At 41.3% G+C, this 13,896-nt stretch overlaps 1 protein-coding gene across 1 annotated transcript in view; it reads left to right on the top strand.

Moving 5' to 3' along the window:
* The window catches only part of col17a1a (collagen, type XVII, alpha 1a), a 23,710-nt gene extending 10,675 nt beyond the window's left edge, over positions 1 to 13,035 (top strand). The window contains exons 19-55 of the mRNA XM_030778931.1: positions 175 to 201; positions 337 to 363; positions 690 to 752; positions 1,178 to 1,282; positions 1,447 to 1,509; positions 1,662 to 1,697; positions 2,035 to 2,088; positions 2,282 to 2,317; positions 2,423 to 2,458; positions 2,795 to 2,857; positions 3,086 to 3,121; positions 3,449 to 3,520; positions 3,658 to 3,684; positions 3,863 to 3,898; positions 4,130 to 4,165; positions 4,566 to 4,649; positions 5,131 to 5,166; positions 5,401 to 5,471; positions 5,739 to 5,823; positions 5,930 to 5,980; positions 6,177 to 6,239; positions 6,396 to 6,455; positions 6,564 to 6,590; positions 6,700 to 6,750; positions 7,117 to 7,233; positions 7,627 to 7,674; positions 8,003 to 8,116; positions 8,743 to 8,865; positions 9,708 to 9,836; positions 10,019 to 10,111; positions 10,331 to 10,456; positions 10,579 to 10,719; positions 11,088 to 11,276; positions 11,736 to 11,897; positions 12,207 to 12,296; positions 12,585 to 12,665; positions 12,983 to 13,035. Coding sequence (XP_030634791.1) covers positions 175 to 201; positions 337 to 363; positions 690 to 752; positions 1,178 to 1,282; positions 1,447 to 1,509; positions 1,662 to 1,697; positions 2,035 to 2,088; positions 2,282 to 2,317; positions 2,423 to 2,458; positions 2,795 to 2,857; positions 3,086 to 3,121; positions 3,449 to 3,520; positions 3,658 to 3,684; positions 3,863 to 3,898; positions 4,130 to 4,165; positions 4,566 to 4,649; positions 5,131 to 5,166; positions 5,401 to 5,471; positions 5,739 to 5,823; positions 5,930 to 5,980; positions 6,177 to 6,239; positions 6,396 to 6,455; positions 6,564 to 6,590; positions 6,700 to 6,750; positions 7,117 to 7,233; positions 7,627 to 7,674; positions 8,003 to 8,116; positions 8,743 to 8,865; positions 9,708 to 9,836; positions 10,019 to 10,111; positions 10,331 to 10,456; positions 10,579 to 10,719; positions 11,088 to 11,276; positions 11,736 to 11,897; positions 12,207 to 12,296; positions 12,585 to 12,665; positions 12,983 to 13,035 — 2,711 coding nt within the window. The remainder of the gene's footprint in view (positions 1 to 174; positions 202 to 336; positions 364 to 689; positions 753 to 1,177; positions 1,283 to 1,446; positions 1,510 to 1,661; positions 1,698 to 2,034; positions 2,089 to 2,281; positions 2,318 to 2,422; positions 2,459 to 2,794; positions 2,858 to 3,085; positions 3,122 to 3,448; positions 3,521 to 3,657; positions 3,685 to 3,862; positions 3,899 to 4,129; positions 4,166 to 4,565; positions 4,650 to 5,130; positions 5,167 to 5,400; positions 5,472 to 5,738; positions 5,824 to 5,929; positions 5,981 to 6,176; positions 6,240 to 6,395; positions 6,456 to 6,563; positions 6,591 to 6,699; positions 6,751 to 7,116; positions 7,234 to 7,626; positions 7,675 to 8,002; positions 8,117 to 8,742; positions 8,866 to 9,707; positions 9,837 to 10,018; positions 10,112 to 10,330; positions 10,457 to 10,578; positions 10,720 to 11,087; positions 11,277 to 11,735; positions 11,898 to 12,206; positions 12,297 to 12,584; positions 12,666 to 12,982) is intronic.
* Positions 13,036 to 13,896: the final 861 nt, after the last annotated feature.

Below are 13,896 nucleotides of genomic sequence, written 5' to 3'. Positions count from 1 at the left end.
TATCGGGCTAATTTAACACTAGTGTATTCAATTGTTTATCCCCTCAGAGAAATAAACAAACGACAGGTTCAGAAATGTTGGAAGAATCATCAATTTCATAATTTGTTGGTCTGATTTTTTTTAGAAATGTTGTTTTACCTATTGAAATGGAATTTTGTTCTGTTCCTATTTCAGGTGAACCCGGACCTCCTGGAATCAAAGGTTAGTACGCTGCACTATGCCGCATAAATTAAGAAAATCCAGAAAATCTTTCAGTCCTGGGAAACAATTTTAGTTGAAGGGGACTTTATTTAAATGAGCATAACAAAGAGGAGTACTTTCTTCATATGTTTTCAGGTGATGCAGGTTTCCCTGGAGTGCCAGGTAAGAGAATTGGATACTTTTCCACTAGATCAGATACAGAAAAAAACTAGTTAGAGTACATAGTTAGATAGTGCTCCACTTATGCCCACTGCTACAACATGCAGATGTATAGACAGGCAGACACACACACACACGCACACACACACACACACACTCACACACGCATGCATGCGAGCGTGGTCACACACTCACACACTCACACATACACATGCACGCACACGCACGCACACACACACACACACACACACGCACACACACACACACACACAGGATGCACTTTGTCCCCCTCTTTCTTCTCTGCTCTAAATGTCACGTTTCTCTGTCAGGACCTCCTGGCTTGATCGGTCATCCAGGATCGGAAGGCCCCAGAGGACCTAAAGGAAGTGCAGGTAAGTCCAGTTTCAGTTTGTTATTTTCTGTACTGAATGTCCACAACCAATCACCCACCTTTTCACCCATATTTGCTGTAGGATTCGTCAATATATCAATACCTTGAATAGGTACTTCACAGCAGTAGATATAGATACAATAACTAAAGGCTCACAACTGTATGGTAAGTGATGACAGTATGTCTGTGCAGCTGAATGTAATTCAATTCAATAAACATTGTCACAACCAAAGTAGCTTCAGAAAACAATGGGCCAGATGTCCCCAGTAAGCAAGCCAAAGCTGATACTGGCATGGAAAAATTGCCTTTGACTAGAACTGAAAGAAACGTTGAGAAGAACCGAGCTGTGTTGTGTTGTGTACAGAAGGGGGAGCCCATCCTCCTCAGGCTAGACTGTGACTGAGCCAGAGTTGTGTTCATCCTCAGGTGAACCTGGAGCAGATGGTCCACCAGGGCAGAGGGGCCGTGAGGGACCCACAGGACCACGTGGGGAACCAGGACCACCGGGATCTGGAGAGAAAGGAGACAGAGGTCCAGATATTGAAAAGTGGTTTCATTTTATGCTAGAGTGCTCTGCATATACAATATATGGCTTATGCCAATGATTAGAGCGTGATGCTCATGGATTCTCTAGCGGGCACTAGTCAGGAAGGTTCTCCTCAGATTTGGTCTGTGACGCTAATTTGATTCCACAGGTTCCTCTGGAGAACCTGGGGCTCCAGGACCAGCTGGACCTCCTGGCCCCATTGGACCCAAAGGTGAGATGATCAGTGTGATAAAAACAGGCATTCAGTGCAGTTCAGTTTCAGACTGATAGTTGTGTTATGTTTTTAATGACCTTTTTTTGTCAGACCAATTTGTTGCATCATTTCACTTTAATTCACAAGTGCTTTCATTTTTCTCTTTTAAGGTGAAACAGGTGCTCAAGGATCGGCAGGTCTTCCAGGTAAAGGCTTCATCAGTTTTAACGTTTATCAGACATCACTGTTATGATATTTCTGAGGACAATACACAATTACTTTAAGCGTTGTAATCATTACTACAATTTACAATTTATAATTTACAATTTGACGTTTAGCAGACGCTTTTAAACCAAAGTGACAATAAGTGCGTCGCTATTCCTGTACTTGTTTTCTTCTTCTCTTACGGAAGGCCATCATGTAAACTGGATTTTCATCTGAATGTTTCTTTTCTTGAGAGGTTCGGTCAAATTGAAGTGTAACGAAATAAACTGATACGTGGGCTGGAGAGAAATGATTGTGGTTGTTTCTCTTGTTCACCAGGTGCCCCCGGTCCGCAGGGTTTCCGTGGAGAAGCTGGAGAAGCAGGACCAAAGGGTACTTTTCCGTGACGTTGTTTAAGGATGTAGTGAAAGGAGAGGGTCCCACAAATGAATTAGTTTTGAATTGAGAGACCGTAGTTTGATACAGTACTAGCTATACACACGCAGTCACGTCTTTCAATAGAGAGCAGAATTAAAAAATGTCTTTAGACTCTAACAACTTTAATTTGTTTGTTTTCATCTCGTAGGTGAGAGGGGATTACCAGGACCTCCTGGAGGCAAAGGTATGTCAAAGATAAGGGAACATTTGATGCAAATTATGAATGCATAGTCTTTATTGTCAAATAATGTCCGTATAATTGCAATTTTGATTTCCCATCACTTATTAGGGGACCAGGGTGAGAAAGGGCCTCGTGGAGCCACAGGTAAAAACCAAACAAACAAACAGACAAACAACCCCCCAAAAAATGAATAGTGAACTTTCATTTGCTTTGTGTGAAAGTCGATATAACTTTGTTGTTTATGTCATAACTTTAGATTTTGCAAACTGTATGGACTCAGAAGATGTCGGCTCTTTGTCTAAACACCTCAGCCAAAGGCAGAAAAGTTTTGCCAGTTGCATGAAATTCAAACTTCACAGTGACAGTCCTTACTGTGTCGTTTTTACCATTGTACTGAATGTAACTTTTGAGAAAAACACGTTGACATGACAAATGAAGGTTTTGTCCTCTGAGTGAAGTGTCTGCTCCATGTGTTTATAGGCGAACCAGGGCAGCCTGGGCCCCAGGGACCTCCTGGAGAGAAAGGACCCAAAGGATCAGCAGGTGGGAGGACAGTGATAAAGGGACAGAGATAGTGAATACGTCACGTAAAATGACGTTAGAAGGTAGAAGGTGTTTAAAGTTGCGACAAACGCAGTTGAAGTGTGCTCATAACCATGATGGCCCCTATACAGTACTAATGTAACTGCCTTTAAAGCGTACTAGAGAGTCATATTGCGTTTACAGTATGTGTTCCTCACATCATTTACATTATGTCTGTGTTTTATCTAGGTGTCCCTGGACCTGATGGCGAAAAAGGACCCCGAGGTAAATTAATTAAAAAAAAGAAAAACTTTGCACATTAATGTTATTTTAGGCTTTGTTTTTAAAGTGTGACTAAATACCTGTTGCATGGTTCACTGCTGAATCGTGTGTCGCAGAGCTGACTGTTGAACATTAACGGCCTTTGATGTTTTACCGTGAATTCTAAATGCTCTTTCACGTATACGTAAAAAATATGTTGTTCTGAACAGAAAAGCAGATACAAGCATCTTTTGTTAATAATAAAGGTTTCCCAACTAAGGGATTGGTGACTGTGACAACAAACATTAGTTGAAAATCTGATTTAGTGCTTTTTGTCCTTTGAATGAAAAGGTGAACAAGGACCAGCTGGTTTGCCTGGACCCAGGGGACCTGCCGGACCCCCAGGAGATGCAGGAATCCCAGGTATCATAACTTAGTCTGCATAAATAATTCATAACAAATGTTCTCATTACCAGTACCAAGCCAACCACTGCCCCCCCCCCCCCAAAAAAACCCCCAGTCATATTGATGGTCTTATCCTCTGAATGTGTTTCTTACAGGAACACCAGGTCTTCAGGGACCTCCAGGTTAGATGTTTTTCCTCTTATTGATCATCTTGGATACACCAATTTCTGACGCAAACTGATACTTTGATCAAATTAAGGTGTTACCTGTTACAAAGACAAGAGCCATCAATCTCATGAAAATATGTTGAATTCAGCTGTTGACCCTTTGAAATTCTTATTCGAATTTATTTCATTGCAGGTGTGCCAGGAAATCCAGGTCAGCCTGGACCTAAAGGTATCATTGTATTTCTTTGCACTTACATCATTGCATTTACATCACTGCGTTTTTATTAAGATATAGATCATGGCCAAGTTCTATCATTACCATGTTAGGTGCTCTAACTAGCTCATTACATAGCTACAATGCATGGCTAATCTCAATTTAAATGTCGATGTATATTCCTCTCATAAAATAGCAAGTGTTAAGTCAAGTGTTATTCAAATCAGCTCTCTGTTCTTCTGTTAGGTGAAGCAGGTGAACCTGGCAAAGTTATCACCGCAGGTGAGTGGATGTAAACACCCTCCCTTACTCCGTATGAGGTACATTTCAGAGAACAAGCTGACAGCATAAGAAACACAACTGCCGCATTATTCAGGAGGAACTGTTATAAGATAGAGGCCTATAGGGTGTTGGTGTTGGAGGGGTGATTTTTGATTATGAAATAGATCACTATGTAAGAACAAATACCACATTCCACGCTTGTGATAGTCACGAAACACAGATGCTTTATGACTGAGCAACAACTCCTAGGCTCAGGCAGCGAATCAGTTGGGGGACCAGCTGCACAAACAGGATACAATGCAAATTGAACTCATGAGGTGGGCGTCAATGAAGACACATGGTGTGAAACTCTGATTTGATGATATATATATCTGCTGGCCTCTCTCTGTCTGGTTCCTAGGAGCTAACGCCAACACTGTGGCCATTCCTGGACCACCTGGCCCGGCTGGACCTCCAGGTCCTGCAGGCCCCCCCGGACTCTCAGGTTGGCACTTCTTCTGGTTTTCTAAGTACTGTAAGATGTAAAGTTATCCAGATCTTCAAACTTGTTGTCTCAACGTTGAGAGAGAAACAGGTCTTTAATACACACACACACACTGTGATACTATGTAAGTTTACTTTGACACCTTAAGTTTACTTTGGCATTTATTCATTTAGTAGATGCTTTTACCCAAAATGGCTTCAAACACAGGCAGAGAACAGATGTAACTATAACCATTTAGAAGCAGTCTGTGGCATGAGTGCCACCAGTAAGTTCATTGTTAGACCAGGTACAAATGCAAGACTGCTGAAGGAAAATAAAAGAGTGGGGTACAAGTTCAGTGTTATGTTTGCATATTTTGCTATTATGTTTTGACCATCATACTATTAAACAGTTGCTTGCAATAAAGAACAAATATTAGCATTTAATTACACAGTCACATACACACTGATGATGGTAAATTTTATTATCATTCTCTTCTCAGGTCCCATCGGTCCTGCTGGGCTTCCAGGACAACCTGGTAAGACAATAAAATTCTGCACGCTATGATGTTATTGGTCTTAGCCAGTAAACAACTATTTCCACCGCTCACAATCAATCTTATTGACCAATTATATCTGGTCTCCTCTGGAATCTAAGCAATCAAAGCAGTTATTGATCCTCAAATGATTTTTTAAATTTTTTTACTTTTTGATGAATGGATAATGTATCTCCACAGGTCCAAAGGGTGATAAAGGTGACACTGGTGATAAAGGTGATAAAGGTGATAAGGGTGCCAAAGGTGAACCTGGAGAACCTGGTATTACCAAGACAACCATTGAAACAGTTAGCAGCGCACGTAAGTCTTCATGACACTGACTCGAACAGCACTTAACGGCTCCTCGTTTGTTTGTTGAACAAAAAGAAGTCATTGATAACGTCTTTTTCCGACTGTGATGAGGTGGAAAAGCAAAATAATGGCATTATTTATTTATTTATTTGCAGTGCTGAAAATTAGCCATAATATAGAATTCTCCTAGATGTGTTTTTTTTTTTTTTCAATGTCATTCCGGCTCTTTATTGGTTGTTTCTCTTACTGAAATTAAACCAGAGCAACCTGCTGCACCTGCTCCTGGTCCTCCTGGACCTCCTGGTCCACCTGGGCCCCCTGGTCCCCCTGGAGAGCCTGGACGTCCAGGTAATCAAGTTGTCCTTAGATGTTTTGTAGCTTTGGATGAAATCACAAGAACTGTTCAACAACAGTGGTGCTGCAGCAATGTAGCTTTTTGCTTTCTGTTTCACAGGTGAAGGGAAAGAAGGTTCAGTTGGACCCCCAGGTCCACCTGGAGCGCCAGGTGACTCCATTAACTTTAGTTGATAAGGACCAAAGTTGTACTTTTTTAATGGCTATTGATTCAAATATCTTATCTACTATCTACTGAGACTATGGATGATTGCAGGCTTTCAAATTTGTCCTGTTGTAATATCAAGTTATTTAAATGTTTTTTTTTTTTATGTCTGTAAGTCTTAAATAATGTGTTTGCTTTAAAGGTGTTGGTATCCCCGGCCCTCCTGGTGAAAGAGGGGAGCCTGGAAGCTTTATACCCAACTCTGGTGAGTAGCACTTGGGATTCTCTTGTAGAAGTAATATCTTACAATACATTTAAAGCTAATACTGTTGTAGTGTGGTGTTAATTCATTAGAGGTTATTCCAAAGATTCCCTGAGGTCTGTCATGAGGCAAATATAAGAATTTCTGATTATTTAACAGAGAGCTTTTTTGCTGGACCACCTGGGCCTCCTGGACCTGTTGGACCTAAAGGATCACAGGGTAGGGCCAATGTTTTGTGACAGCTATGAAATTTTCCAAGCCAAATCATTCACAAAAATGTGATTTGTTTTTATTTAAAAAATAAATGTTCTGTCTGCGTTTTTAAAGGTGACATTGGTCCACAAGGCTACCCTGGTAGGTTGATGCTGTCTCATTCATTTGCACTTCTTAATACCAAAGAAGAATGCATGAAGAAATCATGACAAGGTATACACTGAATGTGGGTCTACTGTTTCTGTTTAAGGTGAACCTGGTCAACCTGGATTACCTGGAAGTCCTGGAGAGCCTGGTATTGGTGAGTAATTCAAAATAAAGATGATGATCCGTTTTTACTGCTCTTAAGCTCTCAGAATATTCCATCTCTGTTTTTCGAAACATGAGTAAAACTTTTCTAGTGGCAATAGGTAACATTAAGCTGCATATGCAATTTATCATGTGGAACTAGCAAATATCTTTACAAAAATTTGGTCAGAACCATGGCTGATGTTCAGTGAGCCATAGAAATTTAATTCCTCTTCAAAAAAGATACCTCACATCAGAGCCAATTTAAAAATTGTGAGCGAATACCTCTAGATCTACAGACCACCATTGAAGCTATACCTCATCGCTACAGATAGAGGAAATTATGTAGCCTAATATTGCCTCATTGCTGATATTCCAGGTATTCCAGGGCAACCTGGACCTCCAGGCCCACAGGGTTCCCAGGGACCAGAGGGCCCACCAGGACCCCAAGGTCCACCAGGACCAGAGGGACCAGAGGGACCGCAAGGACCAAGAGGTAAGATGAGATGAAAGCACTAATTTTTTCTTAATTTCACCATTTATGTCTGAATCTACAAACTCAGATCTGTTAAAGCAAGACTCTCAGTACTTTCAAATCAGTTTTTACTCATAGAACAATCTTTTGCTCATGATTTTGTGAGATATCTGTGAAACATAAACATCTGTAATGGGTCGATATATCTATGCTCAGACCAACAAGCTGGATAATAATAACCTTCGCCTGTACACATTTCCACACACACTGAAATCTTATCCACTGTGTGACTGTGTCGCTGCACAGAAAAATCACCAGTGTTAAATTAACAGTGAAAATGTGTTTGTGAATTCCTTATTTTATTTTATTTTATTTTATTTTTTAGTGCTGATTCCTTCTCTTTGATATTTCCAGGTGATGCTGGTGTTCCTGGTGCTCCTGGAATCCCTGGATACTCCACTGGTCAGTGACAGGAACTTTCCCATGCAAGATTACTAAAAATCACCTTAGCTGTGCTGCCTCTTTAGTTCTCATCCAAAATATAATCCAAAGCATAGACACGGTGACAGTTAAAAATTAAAACAAGCACTTAACTTGAAAGCTAGATTTTCTGACAAGACATCTCAATCGCTATCTCAGAAATTCTGCTTTAGATGCCATTTTACCTGCAGCACACCCTGAAACTGACTGTCATTATTATAAAACAAATATTACACAGATTATTTTTCCATGAAAGTCTATCTGTATCTAAGCTCGTTATTGTTTCTCTTTTTCCTTTCATAACATCCAGGAAGAAGTGCTGGGGCCCCAGGACTCCCTGGTCCTCCAGGACCCCCTGGTCCTCCTGGTCCGCCAAGCTCAGGCACAGCTGATGTTGGTCAGCAGATTGCAGATTACCTCAGTAGTAAGTGGCCAAAGTTTTCAGCCGAGTTGTACCCTGGGCATCATTGTCATCGTTTTCCTACCTCTCCTTGTACAATCCTGATTGGGTATTGAACATGAAAGTTCCTCTGTCACGCATTTTGTCAGGAATTTAATGCTCCTGATGAACAAACACGCATGCATTTTTTTTTTAGCTCCTGAACCTTGAAGGTTAGAGAGCTTTTGTTACATTCGCATTTACATAGCATTTATTTAGCTGATGCTTTTATCCAAAGCCACTAACAGGTGGGGAAACAATTCAAGCTCCAGTATAGTGAGAGACCTATGAATAAGCACTACGTATTACATCTGTTTAAAAGTGCAAGCAATAAGTGTGAGTTTTCTTTCAAGACTTAGGCAGGAGAGTAGGTAGATAAGAACACAGTAGGTGCAAGTAAGGCATGTTAGGGTGTTAGAGGTGTTAGGTGTTAGGAGAGGAGGTGCTCTCGGAAAAGGTGTGTCTTCAAGAATTTCTTGAAGATAGAGAGGGATGCCCCTTGTTACTGTATGTAAAAAGTTACCTGCTGGCTAGAAAACTGGCAGAAAATGATGGTCTGTGGTCCATGGATATGTATCATACTGACATTTCCCTGTTGTGTCTCTTTAAAGGTGATGGCATCCGACAATATCTGGCTGGACCTCAGGGTCCTCCTGGTCCACCTGGTCCACCTGGACCTGGTTCTTATGGTTCTGTTGACGACCTGGCTGCACGTGTCATTGACTATGTACAAAGTGAGTTTCCAGGATGTTAACTGTTGCAGAGGGGCCTTATACTAGGGGCAGTACACCCTCAGAATTGATATGTAGGTCCCGTGTTGACAGGTTCTTCTATGCTCTACTTGACTTTAGGCATCGCCATTACTTCAAACTTGTAAACCTGCTGTTTCCACAGCAACAAGGAGTGATGCATAGCTCTTACTTTTGACAGAGCATTTCTCTGAGCTTGTGCTCAGGAGCTTGTTTCTATTGCAGGGTATGGACTACTTCATAAATTCACAAGTTTCTTCAAGGAACCCTCTTACTGTAAAGGTTCTGCAATGAACCCCACTAAGTTTAAGGTCCTAAGAGGAACCCTTAGGGGTGTCCTCATGTATTCTTTGGTGGAACCCACAAGAAAAATAGGTTCTCGGTGTAACCCATCAGGGCTTTTTAGAGGTTCTTTACAGAGCCCCTCAACTGCAGGAACTCTTCCCAAAAAGTAAATGATTCCTGAAGTCAACTATTTTGGTCCATTAAATGTTTTGAATAAGTTTTGAATAACTTTGAATAAGTTTTAGGTTCTTTGAGCAATCTTGGGTTCTTCAGTGAGTATTCTTGATAGTTTTGCTTTTCAAGGTGTAGTATTTGTTGATGTTTCTGTGACTTCAGGAAGTGGTGTTGGCGGTGGGCCACCTGGCCCTCCAGGACCCCCAGGTGCTCCTGGTGCCCCTGGTGGCGCTAGTTCATCCCTCAATGACATCATCTCCCTTCTACAGAGTATGTCAAGTAACTTAATTCAGTCGGTTAGAACATGTCAAATTAACCCAGTTGCATAATGTTGAGTATTGTTGCTCTTCCCCCTTGCTGTGGCATAGGAGAGGAGGTTAGAAGATATCTGATTGGACCTCCTGGTCCCCCTGGAGCTCCCGGAACCCCAGGTGGACCCGGGGGCTACGGCTTTAACCCACAGGAAGTTGCTGGACGAGTCCTCACCCTGATGAGTGGTAAGTAAAGCTGATGTTTTGTGGCAGGAAAAAAAGATGCTGGATGCATTGTCTGAACAGTGGCGTGTCATATGTGTAATATTTCACCGTTAAAGTAATGATTCTTTAGTTGGATCTCTCGATACATAACTCCATAAGTAACAGGTTTAGGTTTAAAGGTTTCATCTGTATTGTCTTTTTAGAGCAGGGAATGCTTCAGCCTGGGCCCCCGGGACCGCCTGGTCCACCTGGACTTCCCGGACAGGTTTATGGTGATCTCTCTGCCTACCTACAGAGTAAGAATGCTAATGCGCTTCTTGTTCTAAGCAAATAAAGATTCGTCCTGTCATCATTATAGTTTTCAATTCAGTTCAGTTCTACATGCCCTTTGATGAAGATGTTTTAGCCAATAGTAACATTACGACACAGTGATGTAGTCTGACATATATGCATTGTGCTTAATGCCAATAAGTAGGAAAAAATACAGACTAATTCATCTGTTCTTACTGGTAAAGATTCAGAATTCAGAGGGACTATAGGACCACCAGGTCCCCCAGGACCTCCAGGGACCCCTGGTATTCCAGGACCTCCCGGGCCTCCTGGACTGGGCTCTGTTGACGACATTCAGAACTACTTACAGAGTGAGTGTTGTAGAGAGTTTATGCAGCTTTATCACGGGATAAATGGACATCAGAAATTACATTTAACTTAAGTTTCTACCCATGCTACTTGCTTTATTTTGTCTGTCCATCTCTTCACATAGATACTGGGTTAAGAGGTCCACCTGGTCCTCCAGGTCCTCCTGGACCTCAAGGACCCCCTGGAGTGTCAAGAGGTATAGTTTCATACGCTGGGAACACATATAAAGAAAATATTCATGCTGAGCTGCAGGATTACGTCAGAAGTGAGTATATCTCTCGCAACATTTACCACTGTGTCAGATTTAGGCCTGTTCATTTCTTGTGTATCTGTCAAGTACTGAGAGAGTTACAGCTACATGCTTATCTACCCATGTAGCAGGTATGCAGAGTTCCCCAGATATAAATTTTAATACAGGTGTTCAGAACTTTCTATAGGCCTACTCTTATATGTCTGTATTTGAGTTCTTTCGCCTGCCTAGGTTATGTTAAAGAGCTTTTCTAGGTATCGGATACTCAAGCCAATACTCTTATTTCAGCTAAAACAAAATTCTAGTCACCATAAGTGGCTGTTGGCTTGTACATAGTCTATCACAATGTGTTCTTTAACACGTGTATTTTGTTGATTTGACAGGTGACAAGTTTGCTGGTTCCTTCATGGGGCCCCCTGGCCCTCCTGGACCCCCAGGTCCTCGTGGATACAAAGGAGAACGTGGTGATCCAGGCGTTGACCGTGCTTTTTCACCGAGTGACGAGGAGGTCAAGAGGCCAGAGACCTTAGACTACTCCAGTGTGGCAGTGAGGGTGACAGATTACATCAAGAGTAAGTAATCTCCTGCAGTGGGTAAAGCCCTGCTGAAAATTCCAACTTATTGTGTCTTTAATGGTAGTGTGAGGCAGGAAAAAGAGGTGACCTTCAGAATTCCCACTCAGATGTAAAACCCAAAATGACTTCTTGACATCTTTGTTGATAAGATCATCATCATTACCTCTGAAGAAACAGCTCTGCAATTTTACCCTGCCTGTTGTTCAGAAACGATTAGAAATTTTGTGTACCACCTGGTATCCAGAAATGGACGCGAAAAGGCTCAAAGCAATGTCTCCCCAGTCAGAGTACAACAGAAAACAGAATGGCTTACTTATAGCTCTTAACACAGGACTGAAGAGATGTTCTAAACTTCTAATTGGTTCACGAACTTCTCTCAAACATTACAGTAGCATATTATCATTGATTCTGTGTTTTAAAATGCTTTGATCTTGACGAGATCTTTCCTTCTCTCAGTGAACGGTTTGTGGCGGGACATGATAGATGAGGAGGCTCGTCGTACGGGCTCTAGGCTCATCCAAGGCCCTCCTGGACCTCCTGGACCCCCTGGCCCACCCGGACTCGGCCAGGCTGTCGGTTCTTACGACAACATCACAGAGCTTGTGAAGCACATCAGAGGTGAGGATGCATGCAGATCAGTGTTCAGTCATCTGAAATGGAAACCTCAAAAAGCAGTAAATTAATCTGTACATTAGTAACGTAGATTGTGAACAACAAACAGACATATGGTTCACGTCTGTGTGCTAAGGTCCCCTTACGTGTTGTGCTTTGGCCTAACTCGACCATCAGTGTAATTTTTTCCATAACAGCAGAAGTTTAGTAATTCACATGACACTCCATTCCTTTAACAAGCCGGTTCAACCACTGATAGTCCTGAGGTTTGTACTCTGGTATTAGCTCAAACAAACATATTCTCTTCCCCTATAGCACACGCGGCTTTTGTAGGCCCACCGGGTCGACCCGGCCCGAAAGGAGACACAGGATACCCTGGACCTAAAGGACAGAAAGGTACAAGTGGCTTTTATGATATGCCACATCATTAATACAATACAGCACGTGTGCCATATGGTTATTTATTATTTGAGTAGGCTATGTCAAAGATTTAACAAACCTGGGTGTAAAACTTGTAAAATTTGTACGATTATCATCTCTTGGTCCGTAGAACTGTATTCGTTGGGATCATGAAAAGCAAAACCGAAATTCAACGTGCCCTCTAACTCTGGGACAGTTCTGTTTGGTGTTGCTGTGATTTAATGTGTTGTCTCCGATCTGTATGCTGTGTTAACTGTGCTAACTTGGTTGTAGGCGACCGCGGAGAGCAAGGCATCCCTGGGCTGTCAGGGCTCCCGGGCCATGATGGGCAAAGAGGTGAAAAAGGAGACAAAGGTACTATACTTTCAGTTAAATTCAGTTAAATAACACAGACTTAAATGGAAACTTTTTACATGACGTGTCATGGTTATGGATTACAAAATGTCTACATTACCTGTTTATTCCATTTACAGCAGTTATATCGATAATACGTCACCGATTAGTCAGCAGTGATAAACATTTGAGTGTCAGGTTTGTGCATTGTGTAGAGTATGTTTGGCTTACCCTTCATGTGTATAAAGTTATAGTAAAAGACGGCTTCGCTTATGAGTAGATTTTTCTGACTGATAATAGAACGTTACTCAGGGTCTTTCGATGTTTCTTTTTTTCAGGTGAGCCTGCAGTTGTGTCCCACAGAAGGAGGAGGAGAAGCACAGGCGTGTAAGCAGATACAGTGTGATAATAAGTGTTTCGAATTTCTCAATTTGAGATTGAATGTCCTTTCCCAAAAATGTATACTGCTCTTATTTTTTTGTGCAAATTCACTAATGCAGCGTTCCAAAACAGCATATTCCAGAAAGGGACTGGCATCCCACACGATATACTTGTGAATCACAAACATCCCCAACCCCCCCCCCCCCCCCCTCCACCCCCCGACCCTCAAAGTAAAAAGTCTTATATTTCTTTCCAGCATTTTTACTGTATGTGAATGGGGGAAAATGTTAACAAAAAAAAAAAAAATTGAAGTGCATATGTAGTTTGACTGTGTTAGACTGTTGACTTTGGAACATTCTCCTTTGCGTTCTTTTTTTACCTTGCAAATGGGTCAGGATCAACTTTCAGGGGTCAGAGGTGATTTTAACTTGGTGTAAGTGTTTCTTTTTTGTTAACTTGTGATAAGAAAAAGAACTATCACATATTTCATTTTCACTGTTAAAACCTTTTTTTTTTTTTTACTCAGGATTGTTGAATCTCAAATACTGATTATGAATATTTTTCCATATTGTGATAAGCTGATGAAGATGCTAGTTAGAGGTATGTCAGAAAGTGAAAATGTTGTATTTGTTGTTGTTAAACGTCACTGATGCATTATGTCATTGTTGTAATAGTGGGATTTTGGTGTTATAAGTTGGGGTACATTTGGTATTTCTGAATTTTCAATACAGCTTTGTAAAACCATCATCCCATTCGGATTTGAAGTGTAAATTTTCAAAATAAAATTTTCTACTGTTTTTTTTTTTTTTTTTACCATTAGTTTTTTTTTTTTGTGTTCACAAAAAAAAGAACTTGCCAGTCTTTTGATCAC

Source organism: Chanos chanos, chromosome 7 (assembly GCF_902362185.1).
Source record: "Chanos chanos chromosome 7, fChaCha1.1, whole genome shotgun sequence".
Classification (NCBI taxonomy): Eukaryota; Metazoa; Chordata; class Actinopteri; order Gonorynchiformes; family Chanidae; genus Chanos; species Chanos chanos.
This window is presented reverse-complemented; position numbering and strand designations above follow the sequence as displayed.